Raw genomic sequence first — 21,299 nt, forward strand, 5'->3', positions numbered from 1 at the left:
TTGATCGTCATTTATGTCCTCACGACCACTTTGAAAAAGTTGAAACCACTCGTGCACTCTTCTACGGGATAGGCAATCATCGCCATAAACTTGTTTCATCAATTGAAACGTTTCGGTACAAGTTTTACCAATTTTAAAACCAAATTCAATGTTGGCTCTTTGTTCGAAGCTCATTTTCGCACCGATAACAGAAACATACTGACACTTAAAACGCAATAACTTCACTTCTAATCGATGAAATGTCATGAAAATCTCACTGGACAATTGATAAAGATAGCAGATTCTAATGCCCTAGTCGACATATAGATGTCCCCCACCAGGGGGCGCTAGATCCAAAAAGTCCTGTTTACTTTGGAACTCACCTTGTTGTATGTCGCCTTATACATACATACATACTATATAAAGGATATATGCTACAAATAAAATATCCATACAAACAGAGAAATCATTAAGTAATCATTATTTCGCTTTTTTCGTTTTATTCATCAATTCAGTGCAAATGTTTATTAAACAACAAAAGTAGATTTATTGAAACATAAGATTTGCTTTCTTTAATCTGAACCAATAAATCCAGATTATTGATATTCAATACAATTCAAATTAAACACCATAAATTATAAGTATTCCATGTGTACATACATATGTATATGCAAACACCCCTTTCCATTTTATAAATACAACTATATACATAGATCTATACGAGTAGAAATCGCGAAATTTTTAGGTATTGTCAAAGTCGAATCAATTAATTACACCAATTCAAACATGTAAAATACGTGTTCAAAGTGACTGAGCCGACACCACTCGCGCCTCATTGATTTCATTTGGCCACTTATAATACTTTCCGCCGCAAGTCAAACCTAGAAAATTTATGACCACCAAACACATATACATACATATATACAGGCATATATTTGTTGAATCATTTCGTTTTCAAATATCTAAAACGATTACCGCTCCCCATAATCAAATAAAGAAATTTGTCTATAGCGGAAAATGGCTGGACTGAAGTCGTTACTCCTGCTGTAACTCCATACCCACTTCGGCTATTTATCGCCCACCATTCGCAACAACCGATGCATATTTGCGTATACACCCAAGGAAAAACGCTGCCGTTGGGGACGCAAGTTCGGGTGTGAGTTTTATAGATTTTCAAAAATGTAATGAAAACAATTTTCAAATTCCAACGGCACACTTTTGTTGGCATTCCGATTGCTGTTTTTGTTGCTTTTGCTGCGTGCTGCTCGAAATGCTTAGATGGGGAGTAAGTTTTTAAAGCCAAATTTACCGCATATTTGCCTCTTGAATGAGCAGACGATTAATTTTTATTACTTTGTTAAATGAAACTTAGGAAGCAAGAGGGGGATCCGTTTCTCTCTTTTGTTAGTTTGGTAGATGTTATTTTTGTGTTTGTGGATTATGCTTATGTCGATACAATAGATGATTGATAGATTATAATATAAAATTTGAAAAGGTTTCTAATACAATACCGATTTATACAAACACATTTTTAATGTTAGAGAGCGTTGTCACAATATATCACGATTAATTAATTTTTGAATATTTAAAAAATTACTGAATTCTTCAGTATATATCTGTTTGGAGTCCTATCATAAAAAGTCAACCAGTTCATGTTGCCTAAAATATTAGAAACGGTTCTTATGGAATTATGTTTTAGAATCTGAAACTTTTAATTGCTTTCAAATAATTTGGGTTGTAAGAAAGAAATCTTGGAACGATCATCAACACCACCAACAATATCAGCCTTGAAATCCAACACAAAATCACTCGTGCCAACGGGTGCTACTTAGGGCTCAGTAGGCAATTGAGAAGTAAAGTCCGCTCTCGACGAGTTCTATTAAATCTCTAATATCGTTTGCAGATATTTTTATTGATGAAATGATAAATATTTAAAAAAGAAATACAGTTTTTTTTTTGCTTCTACTAAATTGAAATACAATTGAACTTCTTAACTCCAGCTATAGAAGTTTTTATTAAAACATAAAATAAAAATTTACACACTGTTTTATTTATTTACTTCGCAAAAAGTTTTTTGCTTATCTCCATGAAACATGTATTCTGTAATATCAGTGAAAAGAGGTAGTGCAAGTAAGTATTCGTATTTAGTTTTGAATGGCGGTTGAGTAAATTCTTCCTCAAAATCTTCATCGTTTTTCATGGTGCTAGAAGTCATATTCGTTGAGTTTTAAATATTCGTTTCTAAAATACAAGTATCATCTGTTATAAATTCGGCTGAATAATCTTATTGTTCACCTCAATATAATCGGTAATAGCAACATTTGAAAGGATAAATATGAGCGGCGACTTCTACGTTGGCAGTTGTTTACAAAGCAGGATTTTCCCAAAAAATGCGACTTAGAGGATCACAATTTAAAAGTTTGCTTTATGGAAGGAGATTTGCATGAAATTCGACTTCTAAACTCTATTGTCAGTTCAATAGTTCAAGTTAAGGAGAACTTCGAGTTCTAGAAGTTTGAGTTACGGATGTTCAACTGTATTAACCTTAACTTACTTTAATGTAACGTATGTAACATAAGTGAAGCAACATAAATGATATTATCTCATTCGCAAAAGTTAAAAATTAGCAAATGAAATTTTCAAACAAACACATTTAAATCCACTCATGATACTGGTAAGGCTTAAAAATATTGTTTCACAATACATTTTTTTAATAATGTCTTCTGTTATTCCTCATTTTAGTAAAATCCTTGAAAATTATAGATGACAGTTCCACCTTCTCACAATTGCTGTAATATAAAAGAATATATGTACTTCTCTTGTGCGCGATCGTAGACCTGAACTTATCCTCCAACGTTTACGTTGTACGAAACACATTTTTTCTATATTAGGCATTGCAGGACAGTACTTCAACTTTATTGGCTTACATGCAGACAGATACGTCTATGTTGCAAAGTATTTTTTTGAAACCACTAAACATAAGTTCTACAGTGGAGTCTAATCCTTATAATATCTGCTGTTTCGTTAACTTCGAACGGCATATATGAAAATAACTGTTTACTTTTCTCGCAGCTTCAAATATCAGATAGCAAATGCAAGCAGTAATACTAAGATATTTTTGGAATTTATCTAGAGATTCTTTACATTACACACCCAATAATAATAAGCTTAAGTGCAATTATAATATCAAAGAAAAGTCATATTTTATAAAAGGCTTGGCGGCATGCTTTGAAACAACCGCAAATCTTGCAACTTTAAATGTTACTAAAATCCACCAAAAAAGTCAAGTGCTTGGAAGCGGCGGCATGAATGGCTAATTTTGACGGTTGGCAGAAGAAAAGTGAGCAGCTCAAAGGGTTCTATGCATGGTGTCTTTTTTTTTGCAAAAAACGCATATAAGCGCAAGTGGCGTTATGAAGCGCCGCTACAATAACAAAACATAATTGCCAGGAGGACACTCCAAATGCATAATGGCCATGAAGAAGCGTTTATTTATGTCGGCTCGACGCATAGCGGCATGCAAGTATGACAGGCACGTGCGACAACATGATCATACATATATACATATAATAAATGTATGTGTGTGTGCATGTATACAATTATATGGTCTGTTCGATTTACCATATCTAAATCGTTTGATGTTGACATTTAAACAGTTGATGGCCTAATTTAGATAGAAATGTATGTAAATTTATGTAATATTTGTAAATCCTTCAATGAAATTGATGTGGCAAGCCAATTAAAGCATTTCAAAAATCCATGCATTTTCCACAGCATTCTCATACCGCACATATGTACACTCATATAGATAAATATGTACGCCCTCACCCTGCGATAAATCACAATCGCTCCCCCGTTTTTGTATGTTGCTCGGGCTTGCCTACTGAAAGGCTTAAATAAACACATAGACACATATGTACGCACATATGTACATGTATTTACAGTTGTACGCATTCACCTTTTCTCCTTTTGGTGTAACTTTTGACTTCTGACGCTTTCTGCGTGTGGCCACACTTCCAAACCTGTGACTTGTGCGCCCCGCACACTTTTGGTCGGCAATCGAACACTCACACACGCAAGCACCGAGTCATTGGCGGGTGGTGCTTTGTGTGGCCTTTTTGTTACTTTGTGTATTTGTGAGCACTGAGGTTGCAGTTGCAGTATGTTTGCAGCTTGCATTTGTATAATTTACGATGCTTCATTTCAGTGAGCGTTGCCATATGGTCGCACATTGCCGTCGGCATGGTATAGCGTAAACATAACACTTAATTCGATATTTTAGAAAGTGTTAATTTATAGTACATCATTGATTTTGATATTTTTGTGTTTATGATCCAAAAAAATTGCAAACAGACTACACCGAGGAGCAGAAACATTCATGATAAAATTATAAAATACGCGGTTCTAGTTAACATATAATAAATGGATACGTTTAACTAGTACAATACCATTATTTTATAAGATTTAAAGTAATAACTACGCCTGTTATCATTTTGATCATACTGAAATCTCTGCTTTTTTACAAGGACGATAAAGTGATATTTACCAAAGAAAAAGTAGAAATAACACTAATTTACAGTAATTTTTCGACTGTGATATTGATTCTGTTTCTTGCTAAATTTGGGTTGCTAAAACCGAAAATGATAATGAAAGATTCCTAAAGCATAAGATTCTTTGTTTCGGAGTCAAGGTTATAATAACAAAAATAGATGTACGTGTTGGGAAAGTTTTAAACTCAAATTTGTAATCAGAACACTTGACCGTTTAGCACATCAGACGAAAGTTTTCCTTCAGATTTATTGAGTAGTGTAGTACTCCTATAGCAAATTTGACAATCTTTGACGTTTCACCGTTCATGCAACTAAAACGACTATATGAAGGAAGAGTCACTATCCTAATTTTAGAGTACTAAACATAATTAGAATAATGTCAAAGTTTCATAAAATTTTTTTCAATCATTCTGAAAACATTCGTTTTTTCTATTTTACAATGGAAAAAAAACATTATTATTTGATAGGAAAAACCTTATGGCCAAAAAATGGCTTTGTAAGTGTTATTGAAATCTGCCGCAGCATATTCACAGATCAAGTATTAGACATTCGTGAAAGTTTGTTGCGTGGAAATAAAATGTAATTCCGGTTCATTCAGTCCGATTGATAAACTGAAAGAATTACGTTGTCAACTCGTCTGCCATTCATCGTATTCCTCAAATTTGGCCTGCAGCGACTATTTCATCTTTTTTTGGCCTCAAAACGTGGCTGAATGGAAGAAGATTTCACTCAAATGTAGAAGCAAACGGCTCTCGGATCTTCAGTATACCTTTTTTTCCAAGTGCAATTTTTCATCGCTTATCATACTTTTTAAGGCTTTAATCGCTATAATGGTATAACTTTCTAGACAACAACACACAAATTTTTCTTACTTTTTAGGTATGATAAAAACAGCGGTCACTCGATAATATCAAAATGTTGGTCACGGGTCAAACCACGTCAAGCTCTAAATTTCAACCTTTAATAATTTAAAACAAAAAAAAACTTTGACGAAATATTTAATGAACTGCTAATTTTCAAAATCGGTGATTTTGCGAAATTTGAAATCATGGACCACTTGATGTAGTTTGACCCTCATTCATATACAGTTTTATTACATTTATGGTTGCAATAGAGCGTGATTTTGTTGGAACAAGCACTGTGGGAAAGCTCCTTAAATTACATTACAATTACATGATTCCTGACAAACTGTAAGTCATAAGTGAGCCATTTAGAGGAAGTTTTATCTTTTTGTAACCTCTTCACAGGCATGGTCTTGCGACTGACCTGACTCCAAATAAGCCACAATTCGGCTTGCCTTAATCTGCTCATAACAAAGATAATCTAATTTATCTTAAACATTTCCAAAAAACTGTTGGCTTCGTCCTTGTTTTCATCACGTGACGATGTAATGTATTTTCTGTCAAATGCACTCCGAAAAACGTAAAGGGACGAAACTTTTGTAATCTCTATTTTCATCATTCTTAGTGACAATTTCATTTGATTTTTTTTAAATACGTCATTTTGGAATGAAGCAAAAACAGTAATTTTTCTTAATCAAGATATACGTATGCACATTTAAAGTAGTATACACAAACCTTCCTTCGCTTACTCTAAATTCGTTAAACTCCCAAACTATTCAAACCTTACCAGCTTCCACACAAAGTAGTTAAATCCACAATGCATGCGTCACAGATTTATTTCAACTAACATTTGTTTATAGAAAATATTATTTGAGTAATTAGAAAAGTTTGTCAAACATTTGCGAACGTGCTCAATCTTTAGGCTTAAATGCAAACACACACATGTAAATGTAACTATATCATTTACAATCATAATTCATATAACGTTACATACACATACATGTATACATATAACTAATGCATAAGTATTTCCAATATTTTATTGTACGGCAATTTATGCCAACTGTTGTCCAGAGTCGTGTACGCCCAAAAAGTATTACTGCTGCTGCCAAACCAAAGCTAATTAAAATCGTATCACTTATATTTAAATAAATAGGCGGTCATTTAAAATGTTCGTAGCTCGTTGGCAGAGCACACGACGCGTCGTGGGTAATTGTGGCTGCCGCGGCGTGACGGTTGATCGGAAGCGAATTCAATTGCTTAATTTTACAATTTCAAACTGGTTTTCATAATCCAAATGCTCAGTGAACTGTTGTATGCAAAATAACGCTTCGGTTGCTGGTGGAAAACCAATATGGCGACTGTTCGTATAATGCGATTTGGCAACATATGGAGATCGGCGTAGACTGGGGACTCTTTTAGTGGCGGAAATGTTTATTTATATGAAAAAGTATTGGAATATTCCAGTCTACACATACATAAGCATAATATATTGCCAACATTAGATGGTCCTTGGTACGAGTCAACAAACTTTTAAATATTTCACAGAGCACTGAACTCTCACTTTAATACACAAATTTGCAATTATGAATAAATGTAGGTACATATATAGTTAAATATTTTAGCACAATATTTTTTTAGCTTAAAAGAAAAGTCATTATTAATATAAAAATAGAAAATTTAACTCGATCCGTCTCTATGCTTACGACTCATCTGTGTAAGAGCACTATGGTACATCGCCCCGTGATACAAGTGAACTAAAACAAGTCTTTCGAACTACACTCAGTCCTTTTTTTACGCGATCTCTTTTTACGCTATTTCACTTTAACGCGGTTATTTTTGCAGCGCAAATTCCTTTTTTTACGCGAATTTTTCACTTTAACGCGATTGCTTTTTTTTCGTTTTTTGCTTGTTTACGCGTAATAATTTTTGAATATGTCGGCGCACCCTAATAGTGTGTGGATATTGGATATTGACACCGAGATAGACGATCATCCAATTAAAGCAGAGACGATTAAGTAAGGTTTTAAACTTGCAGCAGAATAGGAAAATTATTTTGTAGCAAATGATACTGATGCCGAACGTGCACGAATTTTTCAAAAAGAATTGAGTCTCTGTATGTTAAGATATAAAGATTAAATTAACTGAATTCATGGTGCAAACTCAGTCGGAGATGCTAAGTCAATCAGAACATCAATCCATAGTTCTTACTATTCATATATCAACGCCGGCCATCAAAATAAGCGGCTAAGAATAATTTCCACTACGGATAATGACAGTGATTGAACAGCATTCAACGGTTTTTTTTCAATAAATCTACCTATTTTCTATTTCCTTCTCTTTTATATATGGTTTTTGTTTTGTATTTTTTATTTTGTTATGAATGAATAAATCATATGTATGAAATTTGAAACTGATAGCATTGTTTTTGAATATTTTTTTGCGCGCGTATTATGTTATACGCCATACTATATACTTAAGTCGTTTAGACATGAACCGTTAAAATTAATAAATATAGTTGTCATAGCTTCTTATAATCGTAATAATGCAAAAAAATTTATTCGGCAAATTAAAATAGTATTTAATTAAAACGTTACAACGATATTACATTTGATACTTTTTGTGATTATTTACGAGCAAAATTAGCACAAAAATCAGGAATGAGGACTCAATTTTTATGAAAAACTTTTACTGGCTATTAACCGCATATTACATGTTGTATGTCTAGATGGTACATGTATTTATATATAAGCGTCATGTGTGTATTTATATTCACGAGCTTTTGTTTTTTCCCAAAAAATTTAATTTCACACTTTTTTTTAATAGTATATATTTATTGTACATACATATGTATGTATGTGTTTTGCCGAAGGAAGTCTTAAGATTTTAAAAGTTCTGAAAGATCTAGATTTCAAACAGCTGTTTCAACAATGAATTTTAATAATGGAAAGTCAATCAATGGAACACTTCTCGGCCTGCTGAATGGTAGTGAAAGCGTCGATGACGATAGAGAAGTAAAGTCCTCTCTAAGGACAAAAACCAAACTCTATAAGCCACTCATTATTCCAGTCCTGCTATATGGTGCAAAGGCATGGACGATGATAACATCTGATGAGTCAGCCTTAGGAGTGTTCGAAAGAAAGGTTCTGCGGAAGATTTATGGTCCTTTGTCATTGGCAACGGCGAATATCGCATTCGATAGAACGATGAGCTGTATGAGATATACGACAAAATTGAGATAGGCAGCGAATTAAGGAACAGTGGCTACGCTGGCTAGGTGATGTCGTCCGTATGGACGAAAAAACTTCAGCTCTGAAAGTATTCTAGGCAGTACTCAAGCAAATACCATCTTAATAATTTTGCGAAAACTTAATAAGGAAATGGGATAAAAAACGATAGAGAAAACGTTGTATATCCGGAAAATTATTTTTTTAATATTCAAAAATATATTCATATATACACCGATTTAGTGCCATCAAGTATAATAAAAAAGTATTTTAATTTATTTCATTTTAGTAAAATTATGTAAAAGTATTGTTGTCGTATTCAATTACTTATTCATACTTTAATGTTTAGATATATGTATTTACATCTGCACGTACTTGTGACATAAGAATAGATATTGAGGTATATACATATATTCAATTACAGAGGGATGCGACCTTATCGCATGTTAAGTGACGTTTCACTCTAAAAATGCATTCAACCGTTAAAATTGTTCAGTATGCTGGAGATCAAAAAAATTAATTCGAAATTTGTGTTGTACCTATTTGAAAAACGTCAAAAATCAAAGTCGAAATACGCATACAAGCTGTTGATTTTTATCAAGCTACAAATATCTTTCCTCCCTGCATCTGCTGGGTAGCAATTTTTGCACATGCAAATTTCTATTTTTTTCTTGTTTATAGCATTTTCATCTCACAAGTGAGTAAATAAGTAATCAAATGCAAATACGCCCACAAATTTTCATGTAGGCATTAGCAAAGTGAGAGGAAAGGTACTTGAGTAGAAAGTAGTACAAACTTACGCCTTAAATCCCTCGGATCGGAGTTGTTGCTGCGCGGACTTTCACCCTTTTCACCGTTGTCGTAATCGTTTGATCCTTCCATCGATTCGTGGGAAGTGCATGTGGGACTCGCCGAGTCTGTGCGAAATGAATCATTGCCATTGAAGAGATTCTGTCGAAGAGAAATTGAGAAAGTAGATGCTTGATGAAAATTTATTTTGCAAATATACAAAAGTTAAGGAGTTTCTTGTTGTTGTGTGTAATAGAGTTAGATGTAGATGTTAAAAATTATCCATAAAATGTCTATATCTAATGATATCTGTGGCATATAGATATTTTTAAGACCTTTGTGGAAATGGTTCTCGCATATCGTACCTATTACTCTATTGTTTTGCAACTAAGCTCACATATGAGATATTTTTTTTTGTCTTAAGTTAGATAAGAAGAACAATTTTCAAATAAGTATGTACTTGAATACATAAAAGGAGCGTTCCAAAGTAAACAGAACTTAAAAAACACAGAACAAATGGTTTTTTCGACAAAACCAATTTATTTTCTTCAAAATAGTCTCCTTCTGCTTCAATACAACTTTTTGCATAGTCAAAAAGCATGTCAAACGAGAGTTTTAAACTCGTTGGCCGGTATGGCCGCCAGTATCCCGGTCGTATGGTGCCATATCAGGTGAATACAGGGAGTGGTTAATGGTTAAAATGTGATTTTGGTCAAATAAATCTCTTTAATGATGTTCTTAGAATGTTGGATTCTGAGCAATTTTTGGTTGTCAGTCAATTTGTGCGGAATAAACCGTGCACACACCTTTCGTAAGCCCAAATGTTCGGTCAAAATGCGATAAATCGATGTTTTGGAGATGTTCAATTCCATTTTAATGATGATTTCGGCTGATTTTTGATAAATTCACTCACCGTTTTGATGGAATTTCCGGTGATCACGGATTTTGATTGGCCCACATGTTTATCGTCATTTATGTCCTCACGACCACTTTGAAACCACTCGTACTACGGGATAGGCAATCATCGCCATAAACTTGTTTCATAAATTGAAACGTTTCGGTAAAAGTTTTACCAATTTTAAAACAAAATTTAATGTTGGCTCTTTGTTCGAAGCGATGGCGCCACCAGGGGGCACTCGATTCAAAAAGTCCAGTTTACTTTGGAAAACACCTTGTACTATAATGAGCTAGCAATATGAGATCAATTCTGTGGAAAGCACCCATGTATGTACCATATCTTCTTCTTCTTTACTGGCTTAGACACCGCTTACGCGATTATAGCCGAGTTGTACCATATACTGATTAATATTTTGAAGGAAGTTTGATTATGAAGCTATAGTTACCTATTTAATTGCTTGAATTTCATCCACACGCAATATAGAACACTTTTGATACCGTGGTTATGTACATATTAATGAAATTAATGTCTATATAAATATAAGTCTATATTTCATCCATCCATTTCAGCCATCACTACATTATTTGAATCCCAAAAAATCACCATCTAATAACTCGCTTTTGAAACATTGGGATCCGTGAAAAATATCTCTTCTTAATAGTCTGAATACTGGCTTCCGCTTGACCAAGTATCTGAAGCTATGGCCCCCATCTTTAGTAGTAGAAGGCTTTTGTTACCTTCACCTGCACTGTCCGTACTTCTCCTAAATATTTTGTGGGTTATCTCTGCTATTTATGTACATACATATATAGAACTGGGTATGTAAATGATTTAATCGAAAATGCAATATGCTAGGCTTTCAATAAGTGTTTCTCTTCTACTTACTAGTATTTTAAATGGATTTTGAGTTTCTGAATGAGTTTAATGGTAAGTTTCTCAATGATTAACATTACGCTCGACCATTGTAAGAAGACCGCTTTGATATGTGTTATAAAACTCACCTGATCCAGTGATATGCCTATATATTTGGGTGGTGAAAACGCCGACGGCAGTTGAAAATTCGATAATACCGATGGTTTTCCGAGTCCGCGGTCGCTGGCAAAGTAGCTCGCTGGCCCCCCATTCGCCGCCAACATGCCATGGTTGAGCGTCTGTAACAGGTGCGGATGGAAGCTGTGCAGCAGGTGTGTGCCGTAACTACCGACAAGTGACATATTGTGTAGATCTTTGGCGTCTGGTAACTGCAAGAAAAACGAACACACAAAATGAGCAAAATTTCTTCTTTAGCATGCGGAAAATTTCTTCTAAGCAGACAAATGTTATGGAAAAGTAATAAGCTCCATAAAAAGCTCCATATATGTATATGTACATATGTATTATTGATGCCACTTTCTAATGTAATATATGTACGTATAATAAGTTGTTGTACTTTTTCCGAGGAAAGGGTTTTATCCTTTTGGTACGGGCACTTTGGCGAGCAAATAAACTATCATGTTTGATGCACATGTTTTGGGTTTTTTGGCGAAAAAATATGAAAATATTTGCAATATCCGAGCGAAATATATTTGTATGCATGACATAAAGTGTTGTTGTTTATTGGCATTTCTGCTGCGCAGGGTAATGACACGTTAAGCTCGGGTCAGTCGTCTTGTCTACGTCTCACACAGCATTACACTGCTATTATTTCGACCAAGGATTTGTTGCGGGTCAGTTGTATCCATTGGTGAATGCTTCAAGTGGACACTTTATTGGTTGTGAAGGAGTTGAATTGAGTTTTTTTGTATTTTATGAGCCGAATCTAATTGTGTAGAAAAGCTGTCAATGTGGCAAGATAATACATGCGCTTTTTGAGGCTTTACGCAAGCAGTCTTCAAATAAATTTGATTGCGTTTTGAATAAAAGCGTTTAAATAAATAAAAGGGGGGGAAAAGTACTGCCTAACAATTTAACAAAAATATAAAAAGTAATTTCACAATTTACGCCAGTTCAAAGCTCCAAATTCGGGCCTAACTTTGACAATTTATTTAAGTAGTAAAGATAAATAAATCGATTTTTTCTTAAGGCTTTATTAAACACTATTTGGATGGACAACAATTTTATATTTACATTTTGATACTTAGATACTGCGGCAACTGGGCCATTATTCGTATTATCTTTTTTTAGGAAAATGCAGTTTCGGGGCAACTAAGTTTATGTTTTGAAGCTGAACAAATCCAAGCGGTCCGCACTATAGTGGATTCAAAAGCGAAATATTTATTTCACTATTTTACCAATGTATTAAGGTATTTAAGGCTCTAAGTGCAGTTTTTACCAAAAAAAATGTTTCGATATTTTGAAAAATCCAGACTGCATTAAATCCATAAAGAAAGAGGGAAATTCTAATACTAAATACATTGAGATTCATATTTTCTAGTCATCTAAGTACTTCAGCGCTTCAATTACTTCTTAAAGTGCTCTACTTGTTTATATTTCCACTAAATTTCACTTCACATATTCATTTGTCTTGAAGTTTAAAAAACAACAATGCATATATTGCAACAAATTTCACACATTTTCTCAAAATTTGTATGATAATTTGACAAACAAAATATTTGACTTTTAAAACTAAATCAACAAAACTGTGGACCCCATAGTTTACACCCCTTGCTGTCACCCAGCCTCACGCCACACGCTTGAGGGTTGCTGCCACACATGTTATCCTGTCGCCACTTCGATTTAGCATAAACGTCGTTATCCAGACCCCGTCATCAGCCTAACGCAGTGGCTCTGTGACACGCACACATGTGTATATATTATGTGTGGCGTGTGTTTGCAACATATCATTTTCACAAATGACGTGTGTAATACTCTTGTAACTCACTCCACTGCCCCTCGATGGAGGTTTCGTAATTTATGCATGTGTGATAAGTATAAAATTTAAATAAACTTGTTCATTGACAACATTTTTGAAAATTGCTAGACTAAATGCCGCGTAAATGCGCCGTAAATTATGCAAAGATTATACTTCGTTAAATGGTTAAAGGTTATTGGAAAATCCGCGACACATGACTTGCGTAAGGCAATAAAGAAATTATATGCCAACACACAAACAAATATGACACATATGTATATTTACAGTTAGTATATGTATGTATGCGGAATTATAAGTAGAAATTAATATGTTTTTTATGGTATTTTCTATAAATTATAAAAGTAGATAAAAACTTAAGCCCGTTTTTAACAAGTCTAAGGCAAAATACTTTGATAAAAAACGAATTCAAACTTATCAGCTGCTTTGCTCATATGTAATGTATGTTTATACCACGAAAGAAGTACGTGCATTATTTTACTTTTTTTAATAGTGATTATTCTTATAATCTCCAAAACCACATTATCGGTTAATTTTAAAAATTAATTTTGAAACCAACAAATTTCAACCATCTCAAAAGAAATCAGCGTTGTTATTATATCAAACACCTCACGAAAATAAAGATAGAGATAGATAACAATATAATACATAATTGTCTGTATAGTACATAAATGAATTGGCTATCTCCGTAACCCAAAAATGTAAATACTAGTGTCATCAAACTGCAATTAATCGCATTACTCGGAACGAAAATCGTACTGGACTTCTTTGATCACATCTTAAACATTCTAAACGATCCTCATAAAAATCAAAACTTCCAGAAGCTGATTACAACCACTCTACTTCCTCCTTTCTCCTTTTTAAGTAAATGTATGCAAGTAAGGGCTCACATATCGTTCTTGGATGCAACCAGCCTTTTAAAACTTTCCATACGAGTATATAAATCACGCGACTAATCTTACAGCTCGACATTAATGAATGGGCACAAAAAGTGTTGCCCACACGAAAAAGGGGAATTTGCCATTATTACGATCTTAACTTTGCAAGATAACGGCGAACGGTGTCGTAAATACATGTTTGTTGAAAAAGGTTAAGACACATGTTACAACTAAGTGCGCACTTAGACTAAGTCTGTAGATATATACATACATACATATATGTATTTCAATGTCACTTTACCTATACCTATTCCTATTTAAAAAAGTATTTCTTAAGTTCTTGCCGAAGTTGCAAGAAGACAATGGAAATTATTTACTTTTGGTTTACAAAAACTTAATGAAGTGCTGAGGCTCGACTACTTGGCAAAGGCTTAAACTAAATCACATGCGTGATATTATTTTTTAATTAACGAGTAATTTATTCAATTTGTCTCTGTGGTGAGGCGGTGATTATGTATGGACTTTTAACTTAGTTAGAAGCAAGATATTAGTATATATTCTTATAAGCTTGATAAATGAATTTTTGGTATAATTATGTAAAATAATACTTCGTGGTTCATATTTTTTCTTGTATATGTTTCAATTTCACTCAACTGTTATTCAAGGGAAATACAGTATTCCGTCTATTTGGCGTTAAGAAAAACCTTATTTATTGGATTAATAGTTTGTTCCAGCAAGAAAATTATATCATTTAGATTATTGATCTTACTATATACATTGAAATTGGAATTGCTTACATTCAAGTGTAAGACTGTACGTAGTTAGCTCCTGATAACATCTATTAATGTCAATTTGATCAATAATTTAATCATTTATGATTTTAGCTTCTTCATCTCTAATTGGTATGTTAAATCTCTAGTAACAAATAATTCGATTAATACAAATTCAAAAAATGAAGTTGGAGATCTTGAACTTTGACCGCTTATCACTGCTTGAAGTCATGTGCGAACACAAACGTGAAATAGTGAAATAACTAACTATAAACTTCTATAAATTCCGAAAGAGTGAGGAAGCATTTGGACATTTTACGTAAAGATCTTAAATTGGAAGCATACAAAATACAGTTTGTGCAAGAGCTGCCCAAACGACATCGCTTCACTCTATATACTCTTGAAAATGTTCAAGGAGAACCGACGATTTCGAAAAAATTTTGTTCAGCGATGAGGCCCATTTTTGGCTCAATGTTGAAGCTTTTGTGGTTTTTCTTTACCTCGAAATGGATCACCCTCTAAAAGAGGTGAAGGCGAGAAGAAGCAGGAACCGTAACAGGTATGAGAAATAGGCGAAAAACTAACTTTAATAATGATTTTTAAATTTTTATGCTTTCATAACAAAACAATCGTTATATTTTAATTTTTATTTTTTGTTCAGGATTTCCCATTTACGCAATACACGCATTTATGCTCAGCTTAGTTTTGAGCGTTTACTCCGTGGACACCCTAAGAAGTAAAACTCACCACATAACTATTATTCTGTGATAAAAAAAGATATCTAATGACTCTTATGTTGTAAGCACAAAATAAAAATTAAAATAAAGTTATAACGATTATTTTGTAAAAAAACATAAAATTTTAAATGCTTTTGACATATATGTGTAGTCCTCAAAATATAAAAAAAAATTCTATTACCATGTCATATATAATATATTCGATCCTTCTTTCAAAATGATGTTTTTTATTCAAAACTTATGCAATAACTGTTATTTTCCGTCCCTGGAAAAAGGCAAAAACAATTTTTAAATTTTTGACACGTATTCAAAATTATATACTACATATGTATGAATTATATGTATTAGGAATTCTCGAAAACGAAATTATTTGATTGAAAGCTGAAAAATATATTCAAACTAGAGGACCCGTCCACGCTTTACTGGGGCTGACACATAATTAATACTTTACTACTACCATCTACATATATGATTTCTATTTGTTAGATTATAGCAATTTTGTGGAGCAACTTGTGTTAGTTTACAAAAAAATGGATTATAAAGCATTTCGTGTGTTAATAAAGCATTGCTTTTTGAGGGGAAAATACTATTGAATTTGGGCTCTGCACCAGCGAAATCAACCGTTGAAAAGAGATTTGCAAGTTGGAAAGAGGCGAAATGAGCAATTCGTTGTTTTTGTTAGATTATGAACTTGCGTGGCACCCGCTTTGCACAGAGCTTTCGCCCCTTACTGCCTGTGGACCGCACGCCTTAAATTTGGAGTAAAAGAATTCTTCTTTCCCTATACCATGAAGATTTTCTACTGACTTGGAATAACTAAATTCATACACTACATTTTTACTAATTTATTTTATTTTTACAACATTTGATATATTACAGAATGTCCTTTTATACAACGTTCACAGCTTTCATGTCATTAGACAATACAAACATGTTTGCTCTAGAGCAGTGTTTCCCAAAGTGGGCGATAACGCCCCCTTGTGGGCGCTGCAGGTGTCAAGAGGGGCGGTAAGAGACCCAGAAAGAAAATGTGGGCGTTGTGTAGAGGCCTCGGGGGTTATTTGTAATTTTATTTAGCTAGGAGGCCTCTTAGACAACTTAGCAACTTGTGAACATCAATTAATATGAATTAAAAGATTACTCAAACTCGGTTCTATATTTCTCTCCGCATAGTTCATATATCTGTCCTATTTTAATAAATATAGAAAAAATGAAAATCATGTCAATCGGTCGCTCCATTTCATAACGGGGCATTTCCACAGGATAGAATTTATAGAATACTAACTGTCAAACGTATTGTAATTGCCATTGCCAAATCTGTATGTGGGCATTTGCTATCAAAATATAATCATTTGCGCAAAGGTGTAGGGTAGGTAGGTTCGAGCTGATGTAGCGCACGTTTTGAGCTTTTGAACTCCTTAAATCTTTTATGTGGAAAATAAAAAAAGGATCTTTATCCTTTCTTACAAATGTATTTCTGGGAAAAATAAGGTAATACGAAAAGGATAAAGCTCCTTTTTTTACAAATGTATTTCTAGGAAAAATAAGAATTCATATTTTTGGACTACTGTATAATAATTGTGCTTAAGCATTCCTATATAAACAATGTAATATTTATTTTATATTCATTTGTGGTTTTGCGCGCAATAGATGAGCATTACTAAAGCCTCCTTTACACTACTCGCGAAGTTAAACGTATTTCTCAAAGCAAAACAATGTCGGAAGTAAAAAAGAAGAGACGGCAATACTGTGCGGAATACATTAAATTCGGATTCATTGAAAATCCCACAAACCCATTCTCGCCTTTGTGTCTTCTATGTCTAAAAACATTTTCGAATGAAGCCTGCAAGATCATTTGAATAAAATGCATCCAGATAAGAGAGACAAGAATGTAGCATATTTTCAAGACCTAGAGAAGAGGCATTATACTCAGCCAAGTGTAGCAAAACTATTTTCGGCGGCTGCTAAGCAAGATGACGACGGACTTCGAGCTTCGTACAATATCTCTTTGTTAATTGCTCAAAAAGGCAAACCACATAACATCGGAGAAGAGTTAATATTGCCAGCAATAAATGAAGTAATAACTACCGTGCTTCATAAACCGGCCGCAGATATTATCCGAAAAATTCCTTTGAGTAATAATTCTGTGCAAAGACGAATTGATGAAATGGCTGAAAACATTGAAGAATCATTGTGCGATCACCTGAGGACAAGCCAATTCTCAATTCAGCTCGATGAGTCCACTTTACTAACTAATGAAGCATTGTTGTTGTCTTACGTGAGGTTTATTAAAGATGAGAAAATATGTGAAGAACTATTATTTGCTAGAAATTTAGAGACCGATACAAAAGGCGAAACCATATTCAATATATTGGAAAAGTTTTGCGATGAGAAAGAGATTCCTTTGAAAAATATTATTTCAATTGCTACGTTTGGCGTTCCGGCTATGATGGGGTGCCATAAAGGCTTAATAGCGCACTTAAAAAATAAAATTCCAGATGTCCTTGGTGTACAGCAGTCAATAAAATCCGCAACAAACTCTTGAAATGATAGATTATTTCATTAGCTTTGTATTACTAAAAACGAGGATTTCAATCGTTTGTTGTTTCATACTGAAGTTCGTTGGCTATCAAGAGCCAATTGTCTGACTCGATTCTGCAACCTGTTTGACTCTGTTATAGGGCTCTTGGAAACTAAAGATACAGAATTTCATCAAAGAATGATATAGCTTACATGACAGACCTGTATAAATTGTTCAACGACATGAATCTCCAACTGCAAGGCGATAAACTAAATTTAATTAAAACAAAAAACGTCGTTGCTGCTTTCGCAGCCAAACTGCTGGCTCACAAAAAGAATCTGGGCAGACGTGAGTTTCACAATTTTCCGAATTTATCAGTATCATGCAGTAACGACGAATTGTTTGCCTACTGCCAACATTTGGAAAACTTCCACATTGACTTCACCGAACGATACCAGGACATTTTGAATTTGGAAATACCAGAGTGGGTGTTGGATCCGTTTCCAAATGTCAACACAGCAATGTCACCTCAGCTGGAAGAAGAACTTATAGAATTGACAACAAACGAGGAAATAAAAATCAAGTTCAAAAATGGTTACCAAGAATTTTGGCTAAAAAACCGATCTCGCAATTGTACCCTGGATTGTGGTCAATCGTTCAACGATTCTTGATGGCATTTCCATCGCCATATTTGTGTGAACGTGGATTTAGTGCTGTGACAACACTGCTTACTAAAAATATAAATCGTTTGCTTGTTACCGAACGTGGCGACTTGCGACTTGCTGTTCTTGAGTAAATTGGAACCTGATATTAACAAACTTATTAAACAGTATCAGATTCATCCTTCACATTAGTTTTTATATATGGATCGATTATTTTATTTTTATTTTTAATAATACTATAAAGTTGTGTTTCAATAATCATTCTTATTGGCAGGTGGAGCCCGTAAGAGTTAACTTGAGACCTAAGCGCCGTTGTATGTTACCTACTGCGCTCAGGTTTCAAGTTGCTGGTTATAGTAAAAGTTTCGTTTATAATATACATATATAGGTCACAATAATTAATTTGAAGTTATAGTGATTTTTGAATAAGTGAAAAAATGGGGGCGGTAAAAAAATATTTATTCTCAAAGTGGGCGGTAGACAAAATAAGTTTGGGAACCACTGCTCTAGAGGTTACTCTTGAAAGAGCAGACATACCGTTGGTCATGTGAAAAACAGTCAACGGTCAAATCTAAGCCAGCAACGTTGAAGGTTTGACCTGCGGTTCATTAATGGTCACTGCAAAAGATGTCTTTACTGGAAACTGTAAACGTTAAAATAGAAGGGTATATCCGATGGTAACAGAAGATTCGTGGAATCAATACATCTTCTCCGGTACCACATCCTGTGAGTATTGTGCACTTTATTATGAAAGTTGTCAGTGGTTTCACAAGCAAACGCATGCTATTGCAAAATTTAGGTGGATTCAGGTTTCTTAATAAAATAACAGGACAACCTACTTTCAACATCATTTTTGAGGAGGGAATCCAGACGGGTTCAAAGTGTTTAGAAATTCTGTAGGAAAATTAACATCTTCTTCCAAATCGAGAACAGTATCGACCGAGTAATATATTTTCGTTGGCGCGTTAATATTTGATCAAGTTATACCTTATCTACTTGTTCGTTAGTTGATGACAGATTCACTCTTTCTTTTAACCAAGATATTGTGCCGTAGCACATGCAAATTTTAATTAGCTCTCTTATCGCTCTCAAGCAAAGCCTAGCTTTTCAAACGCTGCTTAGTAAATTATTTTGATAAATCTCGTAGAGTTCAGTCTGTGTTTGCAATGTAAGCGGAAAAAATGTAATTATTCACGACTTCACATTAAAAATCTCAAAAATGACAGTATTTCTCCACTATTTCATTGATGTTATTATACATATAAACCTTCCTCTTCAATCACTCTATCTATTAAAAAAATCGCTCCAAAATCCGTTGCGTAGTTGCGAGTTTTAAAGATTTAAGCATACAAAGAGACATGGGACAGAAAAATCGACTTTATTTTATATTATTGCGTGCGAATTTAATGAGTGAATAATGTATAAACTATGTTGAAGGTATACTTTAATATATTATATATAAGTTTCAATAAAACTTAAAAATCAAGGAAACTGTCACCATCTTCGAAATTACCAAAAAAAAATATTCATTATTGACATGAAAGCTGATACAATTTGTCGCTAATCTATATAACAATTTATATTTTAAACTGAACTGCTATAGATTTGTTTGATTGAATTATTTCGAATGATGAAAAAAATGGTAAAAATGGTGAAAAATGAAAATGGTAAAAACAAATATGAAATTTTTTGTATGCACCTACATGAGGCATAATGCTAACTAATTTTACCGTTTCTACAATTCCTTTTGCCACATTTCACTCTCCCACTGTGATTTATTTATTCGTTGATTAATTGCACAATTCTACAATAAATCGCCAATTAATTACTGCGCGGCTTGTCATGAGTGTCATTTTTGTCGCTCTCATTTCCAAATACATATGTACATGTAGGTATGTATGCAAAAGAGTCATTTATCTATTTGCTAACAATAAACAAGTGGTAATACCACATTTACCGTTATGTATTCCACTCATAATTCATCATGCAAAGCAGGGACGCAGGTGTTCGACCACCTCACCACCTCACCACCTTACAACAACCGCTCAATACACTGTTGTTTAAAATAAATTTTTATTTTATTACACGAACATTGCTTTGATTTGCAACAATAAACACCGATTTTGTATGGATAACCACCCTGTGTGCTGTGTTAGCGCTCTTGTAAAAAATACTGGCCACTTTTCCTGGTGTGTATAATCAGCTACTTTTCTTTGTGTATTTTAATATTAGGCATTAAAGTGATTTGTGCACATCCATTGAAACGAAAACCAACCCCTGATCAGCGAATATTATCTCTTACAGCTACCCACTTATGGCGCGTTCTTGCCGTTGTGATGACTGCAACCGATACTTGTGTGGGTCAGCTGCGTGAGCGCTGGTAAGGGTGTTGGTGTTGTTGGAGATGCACTGACTTCGTTTGGTAGAGTTGGCATTTGCATAACACTTTGTTTGCTTTTTACACTCAACTTGTCGCTTTATCATAATCTGCTGTAAGTCTTTTCTTAAACAAACCATAAAAAATCCTTTATTTGCATTGCATTAGAGGAATTAAAGGGCTTCCTCGAAATATCAACTATAGATTTGAATTTTTAATAT

At 33.9% G+C, this 21,299-nt stretch overlaps 1 protein-coding gene across 4 annotated transcripts in view; it reads right to left on the reverse strand.

The window, feature by feature from the left end:
- LOC105225256 (protein Teyrha-meyrha) overlaps positions 1-21,299 on the reverse strand; it is a 58,694-nt gene that overhangs the window by 18,086 nt on the left and 19,309 nt on the right. For all 4 annotated transcript variants that reach the window (XM_049458092.1, XM_049458091.1, XM_049458094.1 and 1 more), the window contains exons 2-3: positions 11,287-11,526; positions 9,399-9,549 (exon numbers count right to left, since the gene is read on the reverse strand). In XM_049458092.1, coding sequence (XP_049314049.1) covers positions 9,399-9,549; positions 11,287-11,526 — 391 coding nt within the window. The remainder of the gene's footprint in view (positions 1-9,398; positions 9,550-11,286; positions 11,527-21,299) is intronic.

The sequence above is a fragment of the Bactrocera dorsalis genome, chromosome 5 (assembly GCF_023373825.1).
Source record: "Bactrocera dorsalis isolate Fly_Bdor chromosome 5, ASM2337382v1, whole genome shotgun sequence".
Classification (NCBI taxonomy): domain Eukaryota; kingdom Metazoa; phylum Arthropoda; class Insecta; order Diptera; family Tephritidae; genus Bactrocera; species Bactrocera dorsalis.